Source organism: Colletes latitarsis, chromosome 2 (genome assembly GCF_051014445.1).
Source record: "Colletes latitarsis isolate SP2378_abdomen chromosome 2, iyColLati1, whole genome shotgun sequence".
NCBI lineage: Eukaryota > Metazoa > Arthropoda > Insecta > Hymenoptera > Colletidae > Colletes > Colletes latitarsis.
This window is the reverse complement of record NC_135135.1, coordinates 19509054-19536270: the sequence shown is the minus strand read 5'-3', so window position 1 is coordinate 19536270 and position 27217 is coordinate 19509054. Positions and strand designations below refer to the sequence as shown.

The following is a 27217-nucleotide window of genomic DNA, read 5'->3' as shown; positions in this document are numbered from 1 at the left end:
TAGAGCTATTCCCTATACTTAAAAGTTGTTTTACGTGAGCTACGTAATCTTTAATTTACACCGACTGAGATCCCTAATTATAGCGTCGTTTTGACATAGCTGACCAATGAAATAGCTTCTGTTTACATTCAAATTCATTGCCTTATGGAACGTATGCATGTACTATATATTTCGAAGATGACGCGGATTGAAAACGAGCCTTTAGCATATTTTTTCGGTCATTTCCGGTTGTGTTTTACAGACGCTTCGTGTCTATCCAAAGCTATTGCCTTTTCTCGGTCGAGGTTTTGACTAAATCGCATTTATGGAGAGATAAGTAATCTTTACTGAAACATAGTCTTCTTCGCTTCAGTGCATGTGTGTGAGGTGATAATTTGGAAGTAATGAAGAATTGCTTGGAAACGTATCCTATCGAGGGAAAACCTGGCGGTTGTGTAAATAGCGCGTAGTGGTAACTGCGCGTATGTTGTGCGCATTCGCGGACAGATGAGCGCGGGATCGTGATACCCAGACGCGAGGGGACTGTAGCACGGGTGCTTACATGAAGTAACGTTTAATGGAGTTTATATGAAGTGTCGGGTATCGTGAAATCAACGTTTTTCACGCATTCATTGTTGTACGTATAATAAGTGCTTGGTCCCAAAGGGGGCCGCATAATGGACGGTGCCAATGTGAATGGCGGGAACGCCGATGAGGCGCGCGAGAATCCTAACCTAGAAAGTGGTAGTATGCCGGAATTACAGGAGGCACAAGAAACTGTAGAAACAACTATTCAAATGGACGGTCAGGAAGTTAATGGCGATATAAAAGGCCCATCAAAAAAGAGTCCAACACCAATCGTTAGAAGAAAGCTGCGAAAGTTCAAGGCCAATTCAACTAGTACCATTGAAAGTGATACAACATTAGATACAAAAGGACGCAAGCGTAAGCTTTCGGAACCTGATGATGTTAGCTCGGAGGATTCTATGGAATTCAATGGATTTGATGCACAAGGGGCTAATGATTTCGAACCAGGAAGTCATGTCTTAAGAAAACTAATTGGTATCAGTCATTGTTATGCCATATTCAATATGTAGACTATACATTTATCATAGAGAATAATGTTATCATATATATTCTTCTTTTTTTCCTGTAAGCAAATAATTGTAGAATGAAAATAGTAGATCATTGTTTTTGTTTACATATATTATTTAATAAATAATAGATTGGGTCGATCTGTAACTAATGTCTTAACAAATATTAAGCAGGAATTCTTATATTCAGCATTTTTTTCTGCTTTGTATATGATATATAAGATTTTTTTAAATTTTTGTGTAATATATTGTTTTTATATAATTTGATGGTCTTAATATAATCATAATATATGAACAGTATAATCAGAATATAAATTTATTATATTAATTAGTACTTTTTTATTAAAGATAATACTTGAGAACTATTAATTGAATTCCTTTTTAGCATTTTAAAATATACTGGGTCTTTTTTTGTAATATGTAAAATACCTGTCATGTAACTCAGGGGCATATCATTTTTTAAAAATATAGTATCTCGATTTTTGTAGGTTTTTTTATTAGAAACATTCTTTTCCATGCTTTATGTAACAATGAAAATATTTCTTGGTGAAAATAGGTTTTCTTATATGTCTATATAATTTATTACAGCCGAAGCTGAGGTAGCAGAAGCTCAATTGGCAAAACGGTTAAGATATAGTATAAAGAAAAATTATGATGGGAGGAAAGATGACGAACAAGATTCAGATGACTACAAAATACATCATTATGATGAAGGACGTTTGGTAGATATGAAAAAGATAAAAAGGGAAAAAGAATCTGATAGATCAGAAACAGATTCAGTCGGAATACCAAATACTATGGAGTTAGAAATAGAAGTACAAAAAGCAGATGAAATTTCAATGAAATCAACAAATTCATCTGCAGCTAGTAGTCCAGCTACGTCTCAAAAATCTAGAAGTAGTCGTATGTCTCGTGGGGTTAGTCCACCATCAAGTACTGGGAAACAGAAAGCAGCTGTTGATATGTCGAATCCTGCATTCAAAGAACCTTTTAGATATGGTTGGAAGCGAGAATTAGTATTTAGAGCAAGTACTGATTCAACTCTTAAAAGAATGGCTGATATTTATTACTATACACCAAAGGGCAAGAAAGTTCGAAGTTTTAGAGAAGTTGCAGAATTTCGTAAGTGTAATTTATGAAAATAATATGCTATATAATGATGACGTGATTTGGAAGTAAATATAATTTTTTTTTTCTTTTTTTTAGTTCATACAAAGGAGTTGACTATTGATAATTTTACATTTTTCAAAGAACCAATTGGTATGGATGATCCTGAGAAGGAAATTATTCGAGACGCGAAAAAAATGAGAGTACGTAATTTTACTTTTTGGGGTTATTAAAAATTTATATCAATGTTTAGTTTAATATTAATTTTTACTCTGCTACAGGGATCTACTTCAAGAAAAAGTTATGCGTATAAAAAAAGTACACCTGGAAGAAGAGCCATGGGAGAATCACCTGCTCCAGTGCCTGTACCTGTGCCTACAAAAGTTGCTTCTAAATCGCCGAAAGCTGCGACCCCGGGATTTAAAGTTAAAGTGCCTGCAAAGAGAACTCCACAAATAAGTATGCATTTATGTTAATAGAAAGTTGTATTTGTTATTATCTGTAACTTCTAGTTATCGTATTAATCCACTTAATTAATATTGTTAAGTCACTGTATACTTATTAACCAAATGATATTTTTCTTTTAGTAAGTACTCTTATACCCATATGTATGTTCCATCTATCTTTACAACGCTTGAAATACCTTTTTTTACTTTTATGCCGGGAATACACTGCTGTTCATGAGCTGCACGCGTGCTGCTCACGAACTGTTCCCTCTAGTATATTCCCGGTTTTAGATCATAAAATAATATTCCTTACCAAGTTGAAGCAACTCTGAATTTTTCTTTTCTTTTTTTTTAAATATTATGTTTCTAATTGTGTAATTTATCGAAATACTCTCAACTTTCTGTGATTTTATAGCACATTGTTTTATAAATAGCGAAGTAATAATATTTTATAATCATGATTTTGACGAGAATTATTTGCATATGCATAGCAGAAATAAAGCCACCTGTTGAAGAAAGTGAGATGCTTCCACCACAACGGACCACAAGCACAAGAAGAAGTCAACCATTGATAGAAAAACCACTACCACCTCCTAAACCTAAAAGAAAAATTACGTAAGTAGCTAATTTGTTTTAATCATTATTGTATTTATTATATGGTATAATCGCGGTTAATTTGCAATACTCGAGGGTATCCAATTGCTTACTAGTTAGACGTGATTGTTAATCATGTTTAACGTGCTTTGAAAAGGTCCAATGAAGGATTTACAGCATGTGCATTCATTATATTTTTTGAGAAAATGAATATCCCTTTTTAGAATTCTTGTACAATAACATTTCAAAACGTATGGAGTAAATGGAGAAAATACGAAAAAGTAATAAATTACTTCGTGTCATTCTAAATTCCCTATTTTATAAAATTCTAACTTCGTAGTAGTTATTATACTAGTACAGAAATATTTGTTTTATTTTGCTGGTTAAATTTTTTATTTTACGTTCTTTCATATAAAATTTTGTCTAATGATTAGGTTGCATAAATTTTGCTTCAGTAGGCGCGTAAAAATTAGAATTTGCATTACAAGAATATATTGAAGTATACTTTATTTGATTAATCATAAAATGCATGCTGTATAATAAGTATACGTAATTAAAGAGTTCGAGATTTTATTCTGAAACAGTTCAAACTTTTCCTTCTATATTTTTCATAACTGTATCCTTCTTTATCCTTTTGATCCCTATATCCCTTATTTAAATTTTGTGTTTTATTCCTTGATCCCTTTCCCCAATCAACGCACATCTTACAGGCCCAAAGTTCAAGAACCATGCAGTATAAGGTGCTCAACGAGTATGGGGTTGATACCAAGCTTACAGTGTAGTGTGTGTCTCTGTTTATATCATCCTGAATGTGTTGATGGTTTGGAATTAACGGGGACTGACAATTATATTTGCAAGGTACGTTTTATTTATAACCATAAAGTATTTTTTCTTAAAATTGTTTATAAATTATTGTCAGTTCGATATTTTAAATATTCTTTACTGTAATATAATTAAAAATACAGCCCACGTTTCTTGCCTTCTAAAACGATTCTTTATACGATCGATATTTCGATATCTAATTCTGTATGACCAATATTTAAGTTTTGAATTTATTAATTATCGGATATACTTCGATAAAGTCGGATACAAAGTATTTAAATGAGTGACGTTAATTTTGTTATAGAATTGTCAACAGGATACTAGTGAATCTCAGCAACCTCAAACAAATCCATCTTTGACACCTCCTCCGTTAATACCAATTAGTATGCTAGGCGCGCAAGGTGCAAAATCAAAACATCAAGTAAATTTAACTCCACCAAAACTTCAAAGAATTCCAAAATCTGATAATACAGATTCTCAACCTCGAAATGTTGCTAAAGTTTCAAAAACACCGTCAGCAACATCATATCCATCTTCGAATTCTGATAAGAAAGAAAGCAATTGGTATGCTCAAGCAGAAAATGAATTTTTGCAAAGTCACGATGGAATGTTACCGAAACCACCGCAAAATATTGCTCTAATGGGAGGTAAAAGATACATTGTTGTGCCAAAAAATAACGCTATGGCTGTGCAACCAGCTATAACAGTAAAGCCTGATAAAATTGGCGATAAGCCACCTATACTTCAGGATGGTTCACTTACCGATATATCAAACACTGTGGACAATTCTATAAATACAAAATCTCGTATACCTTTATCAATGAAATCTTTGGGGAAAGATGCTATCGATGAATCAACTGATAAATATACGTTGAAAGATGAAATACACGCAGAACGTACTGTATACCCTTCTGAGGAAGTAACAGAAGAAACGTGTAATAACAGCAATAGAACAGACACATTGACTGCTGACAGGTCAGAAAATGATTCGTCCAATTTAAGGACAGATCTGCCACTAGAAAGCACGAGATCAATAACAAGTAACAAATCACCCGAACGGATGGCTGTAATAAATCATTCAAACACAACTAGTACAAATAATGATCTACTTAAAGTAGATTCACGTCAATGTGTGACGAGTAGTTTGGGTGCTATTAAAATAAGTAGCAAGTAAGTGTTTGTTTCTCAAACACGCCTGTATATTTCTTTTACTTCCTTTTTTTAAACAATCTCCAGATAAGTTAAGGCAACTCTCTTTTGAGGTTTTGGCAGTTGCTTTGTACATATTGTATTTACAAGATATGTGTGCTGTTTTTGTGATAATTAATTTTATATTACATATGCGTATAAAAAAGCAATTTTAATTTTTTTTTTTTAAACATTTTTATGAATTGTGCCAGGCTGTTTTCATAATTTTGTTGAAGCTTTGAAGAGAATTAATAGAAATCTGTAGAAATATATTCATATTCTTTTATACAAAATTTACATAAATAGTATTGTAAATGCAATATATACTGATGTTTATTATATTTGGAAATATAAAAGTTCGACGTGAAAAATGAATTTGATTTTATCTTGTGATCGAAGCACACTGCCTTAGCTTCTTAGAAATGCGGCCAAATTTTTGAGACGTGTGAAAAATGAACAGAACAATCACATATCGTTGGTTCTTGCAGGTATTCTGTAATTGTAGTATCAAAGTAAAATTTCATTTCCTGATAGATTTAATTTGTTTACGTTGTTTAAAAGAATTACAAGAAATCGGATAATCTTCGTACGTGTTATTTACATTCATGCTACAATTGCAAATACAGCTACTGATAAGTGCTTCAGTGTAAAAAATCTAATTCATTTTTACTTTTTATATTTACAGATGTAAAGACATGTGCGAGCTGAAACACAAAAATCTCTTAGTGCGTTTTCCCACAAACATCCTAAAGTCCTTGTTCCTCATTATTTATACCACCTATTTATGTTTGTTTTTTGTTTCTGTACATTTATTCTAATTTTCAAATGTTACATTTTCAACCTTTGGAATTTTTTTCAGAGGCTTTTACTCTTATATTTCTTGTTCAATAGAGTATAATATCGGCATCATTGTTGTAAATCATTGGTCCTTTAAAAGCCTCTTCAAAAATTAACATTCTCTTAATTATATTAAGGAAAATGATGAATAGTTCGGATACTAGTGTAAACTTACTCTTTTACTTAAGAAAATCAATCATTATACATATTTTAATGAATGATACCCTTATTATATATTTTAGGCCTTCGTTTCTAAAAAAAAGTAATTATTAAAAATCATTTTTTGTTCTGATATTTTCAGAAGGAAACAACATCAACAGGAAACAGAACAACAACAACATTTTATGAATTCAGTCTGTGCTGGTTACCATGCTTTGCTACGTATTTTCCAATATCTTAAGGTTCAAGAATTGCTTCGGGCGGCTAGAGTGTGTAAAATGTGGCGGGACTTGGCTGCGCATCCTTCTTTGTGGAAGACCGTGCGAATGAAAAATAGTCAAGTTACAGATTGGGATGGTTTAGCAGATACGTTGCAAAGGCGCGGTACTCAACACTTAGACCTCCGAAAAATGCTCGTGGCGGGTGAATCTGATAGCATTTGGAAAAAGTTCTTGTTGGTGATACCACGTGTAACTAGTCTCGTTAAACTAGAGTTATGTAGATGCCCCGTGATGGTAGTTGAGGAAGTCATTAAGAGCTGTCCTCAGTTAGAAGTACTGAGTGCAATGACGATAAAATGCGATTCCTTGAATTTGGAATCAGTTGGAAATCTGAAACGTTGTCAAGAATTGAGGCTTAAGGCAATAAGTGGAATGTCACTGCAAGAAGATCTCACGCCTTTACAAGAATTAGTACAGTTAACGCAGCTCGTAAGTGTAATCATTTTTTATTGTAATTATTATTGTAATCTTCAACGTTAATTATCGTATTATGATTTTCATACTTGCTATATACATTGCAGAGTTTAACATCGGTCAAGGACCTTGGAAAGAAGAGAATCGATATTATACAAACATTAATAAATTTGGAGGCACTAGAATTGGGAGAGTGTTCTGATTTTCCAGATAAGTTTGGTACTACGGTTTTAATAAAATTACAAAAATTAGAACGAGTTAGGCTTGAAAAGGGACAAGGTTCGTGTTGCACATTCGATATATTGGACGGTGTATCCAAATTGCAAAATTTGAGTCAAATGGAATTGGTCAATTTTGATGTGAAAAATGGCTTTGATAAATGTCTTGCAAATTGTAAGAATATTAAAAGGTTGTTAATTATACCAACTTACATATCCCAATCGGCAACGTCCAACAATATGGTGCTTGGCGGCGTTACTGAATTGTCAAATAATTTGACACATTTCGTATGGGGTGTTACACTCGAATTACTTAGGGTTACCGAACTATTTGTTGATCAATGTAACTTAATGAATAAACAAGTTACCGGTGATTCGATACCAGTCTTAAAACCAGTACCTTGTTTAAAATTAATCGAGGATGTTGAGGATGAAAATGACAATCAGAAAGGTACGTAATATATAAATATGTCTATTTGTATGCGCATGTGAACAATATTTTTCTATTATATTATACGTGTAAAATTATTTTTAATGATTTCTATATTTTTCAGGCGATGATAAACAACAACCAAACTTAACAAATCCACAAGTGGATATATTACCGTTGCCACAACTTCAAAAACTTTTACTAACTGCATTGCCTAAAACGCGAGTTAAAATATTGAAGATTCCTTTCCATGCTACATGGCGACAAAGCATTTCAGATACTGCTACGCAATAGAAAAAAATGAAATAAACTGTACAAATACATATATTACAAGGAAAGAAAATTACCTGATATAAGAAAATTAGAAATTTTGTAAATTTGACTCTACAATGTCTGCACAACTTATTCCAATAATTGTGAATTGGATGAAAAGTAATTTAATATTTATGTACTATGTGTTTTATAGTCTTCAATTCCCCTTGAATAATGTATCGATACACTCTACAGTAATCACAAATAATGTTTTCATTAAAGCTTTTAATGACAAAAAACGGGACCATAAGTACATTGCGAGGTGTTTTGTCTGCAAAAAAAAAATTTCGTGAGAGGCTGGTATTCTTGTATTAATTCGGTTGATCCATGAAAGGCTTAAAATTTTTTTTAGGCTGCAACACTTTTAATATATGGTCCACAGATTATTTGGCATGCTGTAATGTGTATCTGCGTCAAGAGAAATGTCTGAATTTCAAAAAAGGTGTACATGTTTAGAATAATTATGGTATGAAATTAAGATTTATGAAAGTTTCGCGCACATTAATTAAAAGGGGATTGACAAATGAACTATACAATTTTCGGTTTTTACAAAACGTGTAGAACTTGTATAACATCTTATGAAAGATGTTGAGTCAAGATAGATTGTACTTTTAATTTCGTGACGTATGCCAGATTTCGATGGATTTCTATTGAGGTAGCAGTGAAAAAGAAACGAAATCATGTGGTCTACAAGGCTCTATATAGAGATTAGGCTGTATAAATAACGGTATATATTACTGTAATTGTATGTGTATCTTTAATATTTAAGATATGAGTTTTCCGCTGCAAAGAAATTATGGAGAAGTTTCTAAGTAATGTTGTAGAATGTGTAATATACTTACAATTCTGCAAAATTCGTAATCAAATATTATATTATAAAAACGTAGTGATTTATCTGTACTTCGTACAAATTACGCAATTACGATAAATTCCCTAACTAAGGTGTTTCAATTCATTTTCAAATATGATAATTATTTTTTTTCCTTCCTTCCTCATTTATTTTTCTAATACTCTTTCTGCGGGTAGTATATTGATACGATGCAAAATTAGATTTTATACTGGAAATGATAATGATACAGAAGAATATCACAAGTTTTAAGCATAAATGTATTATATACATAAAATTTTTAAATAATATAACGAAAATTATTTCACGGGTAATAATATGTAAATGGATTTTTTCATTTGAATGATGTTATCTATTGTACGTATTTGTTATATTTATATACGCTGTACTTTTTGCCCACTCTTAAATTCGTTCTTTGTAAGAATGTTATACTATTAGTTACCTTGCTTTGCAGCGTGAAAATTCAGCTAATTGTTTTATTATATAATTTTTAGTTGTACACAAACTGTATAATTTATAAACATTAAGGGGGATCTATAGATATACTCTCCTAGTTAACAGGTTAAACACAGAAATGAAAATATTTTTTATGTTAAGTACGAGCTGTGAATACTATTGAATTAAATTTAAGGATAAATATTACATTTTCATGGCTTTTAGCCTTGATATAAGTATTACAAATACTTTTATATCAAAGTAATAAATGTTGAATAACTAATAGAAAATTTAAAAAAAAAATGATTTCTTAATAATTCTCCAAATTTTTACGTTGTTCCTTTTGCTGTTTAGTTTACAATCACATTTTACAAATTTTTAATTCATTTCATTTTTCGTTTTCTTTTTTTTTTTCTTCTTTTTTAGATGTATGAACGATTCCAAACGAGAGCACTCTAGTTCTTAACAATTTCAATCACACAATTTAATGTATTTGTTATGTCGAAGGTAAAAACATTCTAATTAAAAACTTTTTATTATGTATATTATAATCATGTATTCCTATATTTATATAAGGACATACATGTGAAATAGAATACTAAATTTTTACTTTATGTAAATAATTATTTGATGATTGACCCATTCTTTTTAGATCCCCTTTAATGCAACTTTATAAATAGAATAAAAGGCAATATAAATTTATTCTTAAAAAATTTATTAAATATATTAATCATTTGTTTCTTACTTTGTACAATATAGATCTTATACAAAAGAAAAATTCGTTTCATTCATGTTTTGTATATTTTTATTTTTAATGCACATTTAGTAAGTAATTTTAAAGAAATATGAAAAAGATGGAAAATAATTAAATTTTTATATATATATATATATATACATATATATACATATGCACACGCAACACACATATACTTGTATGTATTTTGAGAGTGTGTCCGTGTTGCGCAAATATCGACATGTGTGCAATCATAAAATAAAATTATTTCTTAGTATATGATGGAACGATAAAATTGATTTTAATGTTATGTACATAGCAAATTTGTTCAACAAAGTGTGATCAATGTGCTCATTTCAGATGAAGGAAATGAAAGAATAGTAAAAAAAAAATGATTTTAAGAAGAAGTTTAGCGTAATTGCAAAAGTAGGTGACCTCTGGTGGAGATTGAAAATCAATAAAGTGCAGTGGAGTCCGTAGTACGATACGCAGGAAAGGAAGCTAGCTCCATTCTGCCATTTCGAGGTTATGTCGGTAGAGTTTCAGAAGGCACGAAGCATCGAAGGTTCTATTTTTGTTTCGGCGGAGTGTTTATTCTTGCCAGTTGTAGGCGCACGTCACACATTATAATGCATCTAAATGCGAGGAGAAGTCACGAAAGTGCTGTAAGATAGTACAAACATGGGCAGAAGAAAATCTCACGGATCGTCTAAAAGTAAACAACACGTTCCGCATCAGAGGCAGTTATCCTTAGCAAAAAGGAACGAGATAAATGCGTTGTGCGAGAAATTATTTCATCGTGAGTACACTTTTCCAGAAAATATTTTTGCACATGGCACATTTACTATATATACTTGTACCGTTCTACTTGGACCACGCCAGTTCAAAGCGATTGTAAAGTATTTAATTAAATGCAATTAGATATTTTACCGTAGTCGTTAAAAAATAATTAATGTGATTTTGTTTTTACAGTTAGAATAATTTTAAATGTTCTAAATCGTTTAAAATATATAGTACATGTCCATGTCTATTTAACCGTTATTTTTAACAGTTTGAAAAATTTTTGATTCACTTGCTTTTTTCATAATGCCCCTAACTGTGATGCTTTTGTTAAAGCGTACATGAAAAATAATAATTTTGCATTTTTTGAGTCAGTTAGCAGTAATTCAGCATACGTGACGCAACTATGGAACAACTACAAAGAGATATCATCAGTTTTGGAGAAGGTTAAACGATTGGAGGAAATGAAGACAGAATCGTCGAAGCGGTCCCAGGGGATTGGACAATTTATGAATTGGCTTAAAGAGAACGGTGCAAATATAGATGGGGCAAGCGTAGCCGAGTTTTCAGGATACGATTTAGGCTTAAAAGCAGAACGTAACTTTCTAAAGAACGAGCTGATGTTAAGGATACCAAGGGGACTTATTTTCAGTATACATAATGCAGCACCAGAATTAACTGTTCTCCAAAATGATCCATTGATACAGCATATGCCGCAAGTAGCATTGGCAATTGCACTCCTTATCGAAAGACATAAAGAAAATTCAAAATGGAAACCATATTTGGATATTCTTCCTACCAGTTATACCACTGTGTTGTATATGACTGCTGCTGATATGATTGAACTGAAAGGCAGCCCTACTTTAGGTATATATTAATTTTAAAAATTAGTCAAATATTCAACGATCGTAAAAATTGAAGTCTGTGGTTTGAAAAATTTGACGCAAGGAATTAAAAAATAGTAATAAAATTTCACGATTCCCTTTCCTTTTTTACAGAGGCTGCATTAAAACAGTGCAGAAATATTGCAAGACAGTATTCTTATTTCACCAAGGTATTTCAAAATAGCAATAATGCAGTGTCCGCTTTACTCAGGGATGTTTTTACATACGAACGATACTGGTGAGTAGTAAGAAAACAATACGATATTCAGTTTTCGATTTCTTGCGCTGGAATGACGTGCCACGCACATCGATGATCATTTGTTTCATCAGTCGGAAACGCCATGCGTGGCACGCCGATTGATTTACATTGCAACTTTGCACAGAGGTACGTGCATTTGTTGTAAAATTTTCTTATTTTTTTATGTATATTTGGTCACACGCGTTAGAAAATCAATTTCAGCACAAGCAAAGTAAATAAATATACTTTATTCTATGCACGTAAATTTGAAAGAGTACGTTTACATCAGAGTAGTAACATGTATGCTTCTTTCTGACATTGAGAGGAGTTCTGAAAAATGATCTTATACAAGACAATTATACTAATTCTAAAATTCTAAATTACATTAAATTTTATCTGTTAAAATTGATCAAATACTCTATACAATTGTATGTACAAAAGTCCGTGTTTGCGAAATCAGTCTACAGACTAATAGAAACATTTGCAGTCGGTGATTCAGTGGTCGGTCTATTAAGGTGTCTAATGTCTTCAGCTTTGTATCATTGCTAAAGTCAAGGTACATGATCAGCCTTCAATATGTATGTATATGTACGGTTTAATCTAACGTAGACAAGAAAATACTGTTGTTTATTAAGGTCTGAACAGAAATATTGCGGTCAGATCTGATTGCCGTTATTTCATATAATCAGGTATAGTTTCCCAGCTATCGTTAGCATCCAGAGAATCGTTATCGATATCACTTTTACAGTTCATCTCTCCCGCAGGTTCCTGCATGTCCTTTCTTTCCGGTCTCTTCGTCGTTGACGTAGCGATCACGTTGACCATCACGGTGCTTAGACTGCTCGAATTCGACAGTTTCCTGGCTGCTAATACAGGAGCTTGAAACACTGCTCTGGAAAAGGTGTTTCTGTATCTGTATTTCTGCTTCTGCCGAATCCTGCACACGATGAATATTGCCAAGAAAACCACGATTGTCACGCCAAGGATCGCGCCACTCGCTATTATGCTGGGTTTCACTTTCGAAAGGGATTTTCCCTTTTCGTTGTCTTCGTCCTCGTTAAGGACGCTCGTTTCTCTGAATACCGTCTGAATATTTATAGAATTCGATTCCTGTTTGACTATCCCTTTCACGTAATCGGACTGAATGACGTTCGCGGTATCATTTGTACGTATCGTTTCTCCGTCATTTATAAGCACTACACCGAGATCGGTGCTCTGCTCGGACGACTTCTTGGCCAAGTCGTCGTACTCGCCCGCGAAGTCTCGCTGAAAGTTTTTCGCGAATGGAAGAGAATCGAAGGTCGTTAACAGATCAACGATCTGCACTGTGCGATGACGCTCTTCGATGTTTCGTTTCTGGCTATCGAGGTCTTCGTTGTTGATTCCCAAATCGAAATTCGGTAGCAATCGTCTGGTAGTATTCTCCTCGGGACGAGCAAGATCGCTGTTGGTCGCGTTTTCAAACGACAGCGGTGGCAAATTCGTCGGGTTTCTTTCTCCAAATTGATAAGAACGTCCCTCGGGCGGCGACACAGTGGTCACTCCCGAGTTATTCTCACTCTCCGGCTTGTTCTCGCTGGTTGATTTCTGTGCTTTGAGTCGCGATACCTCGGCCAAATGAACTCTGCTGGAGCCTCGCTGTCGCAAAGCGATCAGTTCCTCCAAGCTCATGTTCCTCGATTTTAGAAGACGCTCTAATCTCTTACCCGCGGATCCGGACGCGAACAATTCAAAGATCTCGGCCCGCGCTTCCGGTTCTATTTCCGAAACCACGTCGTCGTAACTCTGCTTCTCGGTGGTGTTCGCGGTTTGATGATTTTTGAGAGAGTAATCAACGTTGTTCGTGAACATTCGTTGAACCTCTGTAATGTCACCGTAAGACACCGCGTCCAGCGCAGACTCTATTTTACCCTCTTCGTCAGCGGGAGTGCTAATTTGCGTATTCTGTTCTAGGTCATGGTACATCAACGGTGCATCTTCTTGGTATTCCTGCTCTGAGAACGTAGTGTAATCTCGTTCGTTGTGCTCGACGTTGCGTCGATCTTCTTGCACGATCATCTCGGTCGCATAGACGCTTTCGTTGTTCTCAGACGCGGATAAATTTTTCATCGACTTGGTACTTTCCGTTGGGTTCAAGATCTGCTGGATACTCAACGTCGAGCCTCCGTCGTTGTTGCTCCTCAAACCATCCAGAGTCTCCTCGTTTCTTTCCCCGTCTTTTGACATCAGCCAGACCGGAGACATGCTGTTTCGTCCGTTCTTGTAATCGGTGAAATCCGAGAATTCCATGATCTCGTCTTCGTCCAAGCTATCCGGCTTGATTTCGTCACCGTTCCATAATTTCGCAGTACCGTTGCTTTGCAAGAACTGCATGGAATTCGTTGCAACCGGCATCGATGTCGTAATCGCTACTGGTAGGTTCGCGAGAGGCGTAACTCCGACCGGCCGCGGATTAAGAGTGGCGAGGATCGATTTTCCAGTGGTTGCGTTCGAAGAAGACCCCGAGGAATTCGTGAGATTCTTACGCCAGAGAAGATCCACCGTGTCCATGATTGAAATCATCGGATCGTCGTGTTTTAGAACGTTCTTCAGTCCCGTGGCTTCCGTAACGGTCGTCCATTGTGGTTTATTCGTGGTGGATGCTTTCATGAGGGAATTGTACATCATTCTAGACGCTTCCTCGATGTAATCCTCGGCCTCGATGTCTTTCGATTTCAACGCATTGATCGCGTCTGCTTTACCTTTCAGGAGATCGTCGAGAGTCAGGTTTCTCCGCTGCAGCAGCTCCGACAGACTCAGGCCTTCCTCTTGCTGCATCTTCAAGAGGGACTTCAGCTCCACGGCATTCTGTCCGAATTGATTTCTGCGTTCTGATTCCGAAGTACTTTGCGTACGAAGCCAAGGTCCAGAATTGCTTTCCAGTTTTCGTTCGTTCGTGGACGTGTTGTTCACGGCTAGAGCGAATTCATAATTTTGCGGTGGTCTCCGTTTCCTTGGACGAGGTTTCAGGTACTCCTCGTCGTCCAGTTCGTGCTCGTAGTCGTTCAAGCGTATTTGAAAAGCTTCGCGATACCTCGTGGACATCGTATCTTTATTTTCTGCGAAATCTAAAGTTTCTTCTTCCCTATTGTTCGTTTCCTTGGAGTTGATTGGATTTTGTCCAGTCAAGGGTCGATCGTCTCTGTTCTTCTCATCCCATTCTCTGTATACATGTTTGTTGTCGTTTCTGAAACCAGGTTCCTCTCGTCCATTATTTCGACGATATTTTGCTACTCGATGGCTGTAATTGATCTCTTCCTCGCTGTCCGCTTTGTCATCAGAGTATCGTGATAATTCAGAAAACGGAAATAGTGGTACTGTGTCACCGTCCCTCCATTTTGGTTCGAGAGCCTCACCGTTGTTCCGCCATTTGCCGAAACGCTCGCTCGAATTTTCATCGTCGTCGTAAATCGTGCGACGTGGTAGGCCGTTCCTCTCATTTCGTCCTCGCGTTGCTTCCTACAAATAAAGTAATCTTGATTAGTATTTACTATGGTGTAATTTAGTAGAATATCAAAATATTTTATCTGTGTCGTGCACTATAGTAGCACTAATTTATATTGAAGTAAATATCTTTATAATTTTGACAAAATTGACTGTACACGAATTATTTAACGTTTTATATTTTCCCTTGTTGACATGGTTCACATAGAATTGTGAAATGGTTTTTTGCTAGTTGCATATATAAATTCTATTGTATTCGTATGCATTCAGGTAATGTAGTTCTGTTTGTTTCTTTTGTGGAAGGTATTATGGACTTTTTTTTGAAGACTAAAACGTGTATAATAACTAAATCATTAGGAATGGGGCTTGTAATACTAAAATTGACATTAAATATACAGGGTGTTCGAACACCCCTGGGAAAAATTTTAATGGGGTATTCTAGAGGCTAAAATAAGACGAAAATCAAGAATACCAATTTGTTGATGGAGGATTCGTTAAAAAGTTATTAACAATTAAATTCAAAAATGTCAAATCATTCTGGAAAAATTATTTTCGGTTGCGGGGATCAATTACAATCATTTTTGGTTATTACAGATATCTCCAAAATCCTATCCACTTTCGAGAAAAAAAATCGGATAAGTACTGAAATTTTTTGGTGAAAAAGAAAATTTTCAAATCTTACTAAAAAAATTATTTTCGGTTGCAAGGGTCGATTACAATTATTTTTGGTCATTACATATACCCTCGAAATCCTACCCACTTCCTAGAAAAAAATTCGAGAAGGTGTGAAATTTTTCGACGAAAAAAAAAAATTTCAAATCGTTTTGGAAAAATTATTTTCAGTTGCGGGGGTCAGTTATAATAATTTTTGGTGAATAGACATACCCCCGAAATCTTACGCATTTTCGAGAAAAAAATTCAGAATGGACGGAACTTTAAACGTTGATAACTTTTTAACGAAGCCCCCATCAACAAATTGGTATTCTTGATTTTCGTCTTATTTTGGCCTCTAGAATCCCTCATTAAAATTTTTCCCAGGGGTGGCCGAACTCCCTGTATAATGGTTCAATGAAATTTTGTTGCAATCATGTAGGTTTATTTATCCGCAAGTCTCGTTGTCTTGTTTCGTTGGGCAAAGTATAGATGGTGATACTAGTTACATACATACGAGCATAAGTAACTGATTATACCGAATGAAACAATTTGATAGTGATAGTGACCTTGAACTGTCAATAGCATAATATATGGCTGACAGTACCAAATGAGCAATACTAGAAAATATTATTTATCTAAATTGTTTTATTTCCCTGTTAGTTGGAATAATGGAGGTTCTAGTGTAATTTAAAATTATTAGGATGTTAATTGTGCACACAATAATGATGGGTTTTGATCATTTGTGTTAAGCTTAATTAACCATTGATTTTATTCTACTGTTATTTAACTGATTGCAATTATAATGACACAATGTTGGGAATCTTTTTAATTTCTTCTAGTAATTTGCACATAAGAAAACAGGAACTAAGATTGCATTATGTGCATTGTGTATGTCGTCTTTAAGTAATGTAATATGCCCATAAATTATCTAGAAATCTACCCTAAATTTACTGTTTATAATTTACAAATTACAAATGTGTAAATATGATTTTATGAATTATAATCAAGACGTAGCAGTAGTTAAAATACTGTGCCAACACAGTATTCTTTGTTTAGTCGTAATATCTATATTGCATGTTTAATATTTTCGTAACGGTGTTAATTATTCGTGAGCAAACATTTTCGATCTGTGTTACAAATATGAAAGTATTGTTCATTAGTATTCAATCAGTTTCTAAGTAAAACGAAGCACACGAACGTAAACAGTGAGCAAAGTTTAGTGACTATAAGAAAGGAAAGTGCAACGTCCAAACGTAATTCGTGCAATTACGGGATACGCAAGGACGACACGTACGAAAACTAATCGCGAGAAAGATTGCGAATCGATCGTGACGCATTTATCTCATATAATTTCTTATACGTATCTTCCGAATGGAAACAGCTAATTTTGAAATGGAAATAAACCTATAATTCCTATCCGCTTACTTTTTGCAAAGCTGATGCAATTACGTGTTATAAATTACACAAGAACATTACTGTTTTGCGTAAACGTACGATCGCGATTGGAGACATTTCCATTTGCAACGCTAAAGGGACATTTCTGTCGTTGCAGTGAGTTTCTAAAGATTATATCATTTTAGGAACACTTCGTGTGCGTCCCTTATTTTCTCAGCTATTAGTCGGCTTTCCCTGTTAAGACTGTGTTTATGCAACGAAACGCGTTCACCGAAATTTGTCGAAGGACACGAAATATGCGACATAATGCTTCCAAAGTCTCGAACTTCCGCGCCTTGTGTCAGCTTTCTCTTTCTCTCGCGGTTTACACGTTAACGTCCAGCTAGTACTTTTTGCCTTTCAACGACCTCAACGCGTATTTTGATGTTCGTCATCGTCGAAAGCATTTTAGCGGTGATAATTGAAGCGCATAAATTAATAAAAATCACACGAGTATGATACAATTTTCAACTTCTAATTTCTAATAAACAACTTCTGTTCATTCATTATCGGTACCAATAAAGACGAGAATCATATTTCAGTGAAATGTTACTCGTCTTTGCTCTTCAGAGGTCGTTTCGATCGCTTATTTGCCGGTAAAAAAGCGTGCGGAGGTTATAAACGATTAGTATCCGTGATTACCCGTAATGCATCATGGTCAGTCATGGTACTCCTGTAATGACTTGAAAGTTTCTTTGACCGTGAGATCGAAAAGATTTGAATAGACGTATCGAGATTAATTTCAGATTAAACTAATGATTGACATTTTATGAAAGTATGTAGGATACGTCGGTCAAAAGTCAACGTTTGTTATTGAACTTGTACAGGTTATAAGGTAAAAGACCCAATTACCGTACCCTTAACCAAAAATTAAAATTAGAAAACTTCTTTGCTAGTATTAACAGTTGATAGTTTTAACTATGATTATCTTTAATGCATAGTTCACGGTGAATTATTTAAAATTCCTCAGGAGTATTGCACGTCGAGCAAAGTTTACAAAGTAGCACAGATTTCACGCTCGTGTAGTGCTCGTCAAAACGAACAAGACAGTTTTGGGTTAGGTGCAACAAACAAGAAAGTTTTAGGTTAGATTCAGGTTGGGTACAGTACTCTGCTTCTGCGGTAACACCTTATTTTATAACTATTTTTTTAGGATAGAGAAGTTTTCAAGGAAAATTGGAAAGCTTGTTATATTCAACGCGACTTCGCATTTTCAGTGAGTTGTAGCAACGAAAAGTCTCTTTTATTCTCAACAAAAGTTTCTTTCATTTCGACGAGTGCTAAACGCGTACAGTGTTTGTGCCACGAATTTGCGAACATTCTGTACAAGTTATTTGTGAGACTAAGAACACCTCGACGAAATGTCCTGAGCATTTCACAACGTACCTGTTACCGCGAGAGAAAAAAAAAAATAAAAGAGGTAAAAACGCGACCGGTTAAAACAGTCGAGTTTGCTTACGTCTAAGGGACGTTTCCCCTTTCGTGCGACCGTTACGTTGCAACCTACGAAGATTGCATTTTTCTAGAATTTTGAATAAAGGTCACTTAGAAGTAGCAATACAGGCAAAAGTTAGTTTAACCCATATCGCAACGATTGCTAAATAGGATATCGAAAGTGTTGAATCATGACTTTGTTATTCGAAATTTTTATCTCGATAAAATCGTTGCTCGTCTTCGATTAAAAGGAGCGCGGTAAAATTAACCTGAATGCTAATTACTCGTTAATCAACGACGCTTTTCCCCTAGGGTTCCCTCGGTTCGCGATAATTGGTCGGTAATAATCTGAAATTTCTCTTTCGCTTCTTACCCGATGGCTCTGGATTTCGTCTCGAGCGCGTGGCTCGGCGCTCGCTCGAATAGATTTAGCTCGAGCGAATCTATCGCGAGGGAAATCGAACGTGAAAAGCATCAGCGAGAGCAGACATAATGTTCTCCACATCGTTGCAGCGCGATCGGAACACCGATAGCTCCTCGTCGTCGATGCACCAAGTTTCGCGTTGCTCCTCCACGTTGAAGTGGATAGTCTGGTCTGTGACGGTGTCGTCGTCGTTCTCGTCGAACAGGTGCACGTAGATAGCCGCCGTGCACAGGATAACGAAAATCGCGTTTTTCCTGTTGCACAGGCCGAAGATTTCCTCAGGGCTCATGCAGAACCGCGTGTTTCGTCTCCTCTCGAGTCTAATTACAAACTGACGACGTCTCTCCGCGCAGTTAATTTCTTTTTGCGTAGGCGTTTTTCTCGCGCTCGCGCCGTCTCATTTGACGCTCGCGAGTCGAATAATTCGCTGATTCGAATCGAACGCGAACGATTCCACGATCGACGTAAACTTTTTCAGACTCGTATCGTTCGACGTTTATTCACGAAAATTGTTTCTTCTCGTTTATCGAGGTTTTGTTTCACGGAACACTACAACGGACGACACGATTTTCCACGTGTCCGATCCTCGACGAAATTTTCTTGTCACCACGTGGTTCGATCACTGCAGTGAACGAGCCTCGTTTATCATTTTTATTTTTTTTTTTTCGTTTTTAATCCCCACGCACGAGGCTGGATACTGCGAGCGACTCTCGTTTACTTTCGAAGCGGCACACTCTTCTACGCGAACTGACGCCGGTTTTCTCCGTGCACGATCCTAAGTAAGTCGGTGAAACTCGAGAGCAGTCTTCTACTCTAAACGTTTGCTCGGCCAGGGGAGACGCTCTCTTGCTTCCCAACGATCTCTACCGATCCGCCGGATCATCGGAGATGAATTTCATCGTAACCATCGGCAGATGTTGCGAGATAAGTTCGTCAGTCGCGCTCAAAAGGAAATACGAAGGATCTCGGTACTATTAGGAGACGAAATGTTGAGACACCGTCCACAAATTAAATAGCACTTTCTAGCTCTTAAATATAGTTCTTTTTTTTTTGCTCTGATGCTTCCTCGTTCGAAGGTTCAACGAAAGCTCGGTCAGTCGTGTTTGGCGGAAAGTGGTGGACGGAAAATGTAGGGTTATGGTGGAGTTGAAAATCAAAAGCTTGGTTAGGAATACGAAGGTTAGAATACTTAATTAAGTGTATAATTATCTCGAGGGTAAGAGTAGGGAGCAGGTCATAGTAAAGGTAACCATAAGGGTGGTGCATGGTGATTCTAACCTTTTAACTCTTTGCGACACAGGATTTCAGATAATAAAATAGGCCCATGTTGCATAGAAATTTTATTGCGTTTTAAATTAAACAAAATTGGTATATTTTTATTAATAAAGGTATCACATAATATAAAAACATAAAAGAATAGAAAACCAGGAAAAAAGATTGTCGCAATAAACAGCTTCCGCTTGCAACAGTTTATGTACCTGTATTGGCATGTTGAATGTTGCCAACACAAGTGAATACATTTGTTGAAGATATTACCAACTGCTTTACGTAAATAAGACGAAATATACACCTATGCGCACGCAGCTGTTGCGATATTTCGAGATGGGACTAAGAATGTCCCACCGTGCATTACGGCGCATCAAAATGGTGGGACACTTTTAATCCCAGCGTGCTCCAAAGAGTTATCACGTCGTTGGAAAATGCTTCTACGGCAGAGACATTCAGACAAAGTCGGTATTCGTAAGATCAATTTCCGGAAGTTTGTAATTTTGCTCTAAATTCGGTATATTGGAGTTTTAAAAATAGTCATCTTTGGTTTCGCGATTGCTTCGCCGGCGATGGTCGTCGCGGCGAAGCTATCCTGTAGAAAGTGCGCACGATGGAGATCTCACGATCTTCGATTCATAGCACGACCTTCCCACGTGCAGTGGACTGTGCATCCATCCCCACGGTGCAGCCCAAGCGGTTTACGCTGTGCTCGTCTCCCCGATTCTTATCCGCAGCCCCGTGATCCGTTGCGAAACGACCGGCGTCGTTTTTATTCCGTCGTTCCTTTTGTTCCCAGCGTCGTCGCCAGCTGTTTCTCCGACGCTCGTTAACCACGCTCTTTCGGGAGCATTTTCCTCCCTAATTAACGAACGCTTAATTCATTGACAGCTACGCACGGAACAGTTATATATCGATCGATTGAATAATTTATATACTCCCCCCCAAGGCGGGTTCGTATCGAACAAAATACGAACAAACGAACGATTACGATCATTTGATAATTAATAGTAATTATCAGACCGAGGATTTCATGAATTCGTGGCGTATATGTAGACTGTGGATTTTATGTAATTTACAGAAAACATTCGAAGGCCTTGCAGCAAGAGGGCGCCACCTTCATTTTTGACTATTCTAATATTTTACTTTGTACAAGTGTGAATAATTAACGCGAACGGGAGCATCGACATTAATTACATCATTAGTCGCGAATGATTATGCGTTTGATCTAATCAGTCGTTTACATTGCTGACCATATACAGAGTGTCCTTGAAGCTGATGACAAACTACGGTTTACTCATCGCGCGATTGAACAAGGATTATACGAACGTGGGAATTACTATCTTTCTGAATTATGACCCGTTTTTTGTTTACATCACTATCTCATTAATGGTTTTCTATCTTGTAAATCTGTGTACTATTATTTTTTTCTTATATCAGAATGTTATACATTATTATACCTGAGTTGGGAAAAATATAATCTAATTACGTTTTCAACGATCCAATTACATATAATCAGACTGTAATCACGTTGTAGTTATGATAATTAAATAGACATTATACACTTTAAAGATTTACGATTATGATTACACCGCAATTAGACAGTAATTACCCTATGGCTATAGTGTAATTACAGTCTGATTACATGTAGTTACATCGTGGCCAATGTAATTAAATTGCATTTTACCCTGACTCTGATTTATGCCATCATTTCTCTAAAATTCTGACGTCATCTACGGTAGTCAACATTTTTAGTCGAGCACGTTCGAATGATTACGTCAGTCTAGCCGCGATGGAAAGTTTATTATTGTATATTCCATTTCTTCAAATTTCAATAAGAATATACTATTCGGCCACCCGTGGGCAAAATTTTAATGGGGGATTCTAGAGGCCAAAATAAGACGAAAATAAAGAATACCAATTTGTTGACGGAGGCTTCGTTAAAAAGTTACTAACAATTAAATTCAAAAATTTTAAATGGTTCTGGAAAAATTATTTTCGACTGTGGGGGTCAATTACAATCATTTTTGGTGAATAGACATACCCCCGAAATCCTACCCACTTTCTAGAAAAAAATTCGAGAAGGTGTGAAATTTTTCGACGAAATTAAAATATTTCAAATCGTTCTGAAAAAAATATTGTTAGCTGTGGGGGTCAATTACAATCATTTTTGGTGAATAGACGTACCCCCGAAATCCTGCGCATTTTCGAGAAAAAAATTCAGTATGGGTGGAACTTTAGACGTTAATAACTTTTTAACGAAGCCTCCATCAAGAAATTGGTATTCTTGATTTTCGTCTTATTTTGGCCTCTAGAATCCCCCATTAAAATTTTTCCCAGGGTTGGCCGAACACTCTGTGTAAAAATTAAAAATTGTAGGGCAGTTTTATACTTATGGGACACTGTGTATATCTTCAGGAAACCGAATAAGTGGAATAGTTTATATTTGAGCGTGCATATAATGATTTCTCTAATAAGACCGTGTTCCTAATACGATGAAGATAAGTTGGTATCAGAGAAGAATGGAAGGGAAGTGTCGTGAGAGTGGTAGCGGCTAATAAGGAAGAAACGTACAGGAAAAAACGTTGCTCTCTCGTACGAAAACAGTAAAACGTGCGTTACTCCTCTCGACGATATCTCCTCTTCCGTGGCCTGAGATTGTCGGCCGAAGAGGCTTGCAAGAGAAGTGCTCGGATCGTAAGCAACCGAGGACGCGCGCACTTTCACACGAGGCCGAACTTTCATACGGTTTATCCGTATGTAGTAACACGCAGGAGAGCAAGAGAATGTTCTCTTTTCCCGTTCTTTTTCATGGAATATAATTTTCTATTATCGCGTAAACGCGACGGCTTCGCTTCCAGTTTCCCAGCTGATTCGTTGAATCGCATTACCCTTCTTCGCGTTGCTAGACCGTAGGCGATGTATTATTTATTATCGCTGGAACGTCGTAAATTAAACGAAGCCACCATTTCTCTTTTGAGATCGGTTTGACGCCCGTCGAGAGGCATCGATTTCTATCGAAAGAGAAATCTAGTATTTTCGATCGAACTTGCAAGTTCGATATGGCAATCAGAAACTTTTATGCAGTGGCAATTAAGAAGTTGGTACAATTGTTTTATCGTCCCGGATGTATGGAATGCGCGAGGAAAGTCTCTAATAATTACTGTGAGAATTTCGAATCGAAACATCAAGTTTTTCGACAACAAACGGAATTCTTATTATTTTATGCGATATTTGCACCGAGCATCTACAGTTTTATGCAATTTCCAAGTAGCCACAGAAGCTATCGGAATGCCAAGGAATTGCAAAAACGAATAGACAGTATATGCAATACAATTAGAAATCAACTGGAAGTGTTGATTACATAGTACGAGTAATGCAATAACCTAGAGTGGCCATATCTCAAGAACAAAAGGTTTTCGCACCCGTGTTAGAACAGTTTTCTTAGATTTTCGCGATGGCGGGCTACGCATGCGTATCATCTGATGCTCATCCCGCATATTTCGTCGCAGAACTCTCATGCTCGTTATGAATAATTTATATATGTGCAAAATATTTTAACCCTTTTTTATTCGTACCTAGCTGTAGCAAACGTTATTTCTGTTATTTTCATAAACAAAATAAGATCGTTAAAGGAAAAACTTTTCTACGAGTACCCTTAATCTAACCCTTATTGTGCTCTAAATTGTACCATTATCTTGGAAAGGCTAAGAACCTTCGTGGTAATGGAATTGTATCTGTATCGTGTTCTCGTTGATCGTGAGGTTCGCTTTTGGAGACAGATTTCCGTATTTACGTAAGAGGAAGTAATCTAATAGCCACGCGACAACCAGAACGATCTCAACAATACGATCGGGGCTTTCGTTTGTCCACTTTTGTCCTGCTACGACGATCTAGACGAGGCTGCGAAAGAAAGTGCTTGCGCAGGACGCTCGCTCGTGTAGATTGTCTCTGAGATTACGACGGAAGGAGAAAACAGTAAAAGTTCATTTTGTAATAAATGTTTGCCTCTATGTTTTTGTATTCATTTTTATTCGTTCAACGATTTTATTCGCCGCAATAAGAATAACAAATATCGTACAAATTCAAGCATATAAAAAGATGAGATTCTAATAGCAGAGAAAGCAAGGTGAAAGAACGAGGTTCAACAGATTGCTGTTTTGCAATCTAACCCTTACGCGTAGCCAAGCATGAATTTCATTCAACCTCATCGTTTTGCGTACATTTTTTTTTGCTCTTTTCGGATTGATTAATAATTACGATCAAATTACGATCGGGCCTAAAGCATATAAATTGCTTCTTTATTGTTAAATTAATTTTATCGGCCCAATCGTAGGAACTATGTTCGAATACCTATAAAGATAATAACACCTTGCAGCTCGGTGTTTCGCATCAGCGAGTATTTCAGGTATTTTAGAAAGTGACTGAACATTAAATCGTTCTTTTTTTTTTTCATTCTATCCGAAGTTTTACGGGTCTTTGTTTGGAATTCGAACGCGTGTATAAAGTATCCGTCATTTTCCCCCGTGCGAGCGCTATTTTTATACGCCTTTGTTCCGCGGGCAAAAGTCGTAAAACGCGAATGTGTCTCCCCGGAGAGAGAGAAAGTCGTGGCAACGGCGACGACACCGACAATGGTAATGAATCTTCTTTTCCTTCCATTTCCGGAATTGTAGGTCAAGTTCTTGTCCGAAAAGCAGACACAGCTGCCGTTCCACGGTTCTTCAGTAACGTGCCTCTCTCGAAGGCGAAAGTCACTTCCACCTTTTTCTACAAAGATATCCGTGATTAATACGACGACTGTATCTGTTTTCTCATCAGATCCCTACACGTACACGCGTAGAAATTGTAAACCAACCGTGATCTCCTTAACCTCTTCCTAATCTCTGATCACAATAAAGCTACCACAATGTCATTGATATTATACAATTCGGAATCTGTGTGTTTGTGATTCTCTATAACTCTTATTATTTTTGCCCGATTCAGATGCAATTTTGTTAAATTGCTCTTTATGTTCTATTATTTAATGTTAGCTATAAAGCAGGCTGCGAGATTCTACACATATACGCGTAGAAACTATAAAATACCATCACCTTAACCTCTTCCTAACCTCTGATCACAATAAAGCTACCACAATGTCATTGATATTATACAATTCGGAATCTGTGTGTTTGTGATTTCCCTGTAACTCTTACTATTTTTGCCCGATCCAGATGTAATTTTGTTAAATTGCTCTTTACGTTCTATTATTTAATGTTAGCTATAAAGCAGGCAGCGAGATTCTAAGCGTTCACGCGTTACTGGCTGTATTGTTGCAGACCCAGATTTAACTAAAACTGTGACTTAGTATGAAAGCAAATTCAAATGAAAGTGTAACGCAAAATCGTTTAGTATTTATTTTTCTATCAGTAGAACGACCGTGTGGTAAATTATATTTTCCTAACAAAATTACTTTCAGCTGGGCAGTTTCTACGATAATGACCAGACAAAATCTAATACCGAGCGAGGACGGATCACGCATGATCTACGCTTTGATCCCGATGTGGGACATGTGTAATCACGAGAACGGGAGAGTGAGTTTGCTCGTTCGTATTCTGTACGCAACAACACGGCGGCCCTTTCATGCACGCGTGCTTTTATTTCAGATCCTCACGGATTTCAACGAAACGTCGGATAGCTGTGAGTGTTACGCTTTGCGGGACTTCAAGAAAGGGGAGCAGATATTCATTAGTTACGGGCCTAGAACGAATTCTGACTTTTTCGTACATTCGGGATTCGTTTATATGGATAACAAAGAAGTAAGACGCGATTCGAATTTGCCCCAAAATACAGTAGAAATTCCGTTATCTAATTTTATTAATGAACAACGAATAAGAATTTTAGATTTATTTGTAAACTGACTTTTACCCGCGATTTCGCTTGCCTGGATTGTCGGTTTAAAGAATTTGTTAATAGTTCTAATTTATGAGTGAAACGTAAACGAAAGTTAGTTTATGAATGAATCTAACATTTTTATTCGTTATTTGCGAATAAAATAAAATCTGCTGCTACGTGTTCCATCATTTATTGTTCCCTTTTTTTAGGATGGCTTCAAACTGCGTCTTGGAATTAGCAAAGCTGATTCCCTGCAAAAAGAACGCATAGAATTATTGAACAGACTGGATCTACCCTCGGTGAGCGAATTCCTGTTGAAACCGGGAACCGAACCAATTTCTGATTTATTGCTGGCGTTCCTGAGGGTGTTTAGTATGCGTAAACCGGAACTTACACATTGGCTGAAGTCGGATCGGGTAAACGATTTGAAGCACATGGACTGCGCATTGGACACTGTTGTCGACGAGAACATCAGGAAGTTTCTGCTCACCAGACTGCAGCTCTTAATTGCTAATTACCCGACGACTCTGAAGGTGAAAGTGAAACGAAAATACTGTTTGCAACAAGGCGACGTTGTATCAACGTTAAAATCGTAATCGTTCTATTCATTCGAACGTCTTTTTCTGCAGGAGGATCTCCAGCTGCTCGAAACGTCGTTGCCGCAAATTAAAAAGTTGGCCATTCAGCTGAGAGTAACGGAAAAAAGGATTCTTCTATCCGCGTTAGAATACGTGGAACAGTGGATCAAGGCTTAATGAGAAATACAAGTATGGATTTTATTGTAACTATGAAAGCGTCTCCTGTTTTCTTAGCGCAAGGGTCTTGCGATAGAACGTGATTTTTCTCGCTT

The 27217-nt window shown here is 36.3% G+C and overlaps 3 protein-coding genes across 4 annotated transcripts; 2 read left to right on the top strand and 1 right to left on the bottom strand.

Annotated features, from left to right (window-relative positions):
* The first annotated feature begins 228 nt into the window (after positions 1–228).
* On the top strand, positions 229–9888 carry LOC143350607 (uncharacterized). 2 transcript variants are annotated; one of them, XM_076782674.1, is made up of 10 exons: positions 229–1041; positions 1662–2195; positions 2325–2383; positions 2462–2639; positions 3118–3241; positions 3931–4078; positions 4347–5212; positions 6369–6936; positions 7029–7590; positions 7694–9888. In XM_076782674.1, the coding sequence occupies exons 1-10, from the start codon at positions 657–659 to the stop codon at positions 7861–7863; spliced, it is 3594 nt and encodes a 1197-aa protein (XP_076638789.1). In that variant the 5' UTR covers positions 229–656; the 3' UTR covers positions 7864–9888. The 2 variants fall into 2 exon arrangements, with proteins under 2 accessions (XP_076638789.1, XP_076638788.1); XM_076782673.1 differs by having other exon boundaries at positions 2280–2383; positions 7694–9887.
* A 232-nt stretch (positions 9889–10120) lies between these two features.
* Positions 10121–27181, top strand: Setd3 (SET domain containing 3). Its single transcript, XM_076783543.1, has 7 exons — positions 10121–10695; positions 11052–11543; positions 11675–11798; positions 25952–26066; positions 26139–26291; positions 26577–26900; positions 26997–27181. Exons 1-7 carry the CDS (start codon positions 10578–10580, stop codon positions 27120–27122), a joined length of 1452 nt encoding a protein of 483 aa, XP_076639658.1. The 5' UTR covers positions 10121–10577; the 3' UTR covers positions 27123–27181.
* On the bottom strand, positions 11905–19683 carry LOC143351716 (uncharacterized). The gene is made up of 2 exons (XM_076783540.1): positions 19177–19683; positions 11905–15296 (listed from the first exon to the last, which is right to left on the bottom strand). The coding sequence occupies exons 1-2, from the start codon at positions 19306–19308 to the stop codon at positions 12471–12473; spliced, it is 2958 nt and encodes a 985-aa protein (XP_076639655.1). The 5' UTR covers positions 19309–19683; the 3' UTR covers positions 11905–12470.
* Positions 27182–27217: the final 36 nt, after the last annotated feature.

What these genes read in the sequence shown, in the direction of transcription:
- LOC143350607 (XM_076782673.1), top strand. Translation starts at nt 657, where the DNA reads ATGGACGGTGCCAATGTGAATGGCGGGAACGCCGATGAGGCGCGCGAG. An exon ending in AAAGAGAACTCCACAAATAA is followed by an intron (nt 2,640 to 3,117) that starts GTATGCATTTAT and finishes GCATATGCATAG; the next exon opens with CAGAAATAAAGCCACCTGTT. An exon ending in TGAAAATGACAATCAGAAAG is followed by an intron (nt 7,591 to 7,693) that starts GTACGTAATATA and finishes TATATTTTTCAG; the next exon opens with GCGATGATAAACAACAACCA.
- Setd3 (XM_076783543.1), top strand. Translation starts at nt 10,578, where the DNA reads ATGGGCAGAAGAAAATCTCACGGATCGTCTAAAAGTAAACAACACGTT. An exon ending in TTTATATGGATAACAAAGAA is followed by an intron (nt 26,292 to 26,576) that starts GTAAGACGCGAT and finishes CCCTTTTTTTAG; the next exon opens with GATGGCTTCAAACTGCGTCT. An exon ending in ATTACCCGACGACTCTGAAG is followed by an intron (nt 26,901 to 26,996) that starts GTGAAAGTGAAA and finishes CTTTTTCTGCAG; the next exon opens with GAGGATCTCCAGCTGCTCGA.
- LOC143351716 (XM_076783540.1), bottom strand. Translation starts at nt 19,308, where the DNA reads ATGTGGAGAACATTATGTCTGCTCTCGCTGATGCTTTTCACGTTCGAT. An exon ending in ACGAAATCCAGAGCCATCGG is followed by an intron (nt 15,297 to 19,176) that starts GTAAGAAGCGAA and finishes CTTTATTTGTAG; the next exon opens with GAAGCAACGCGAGGACGAAA.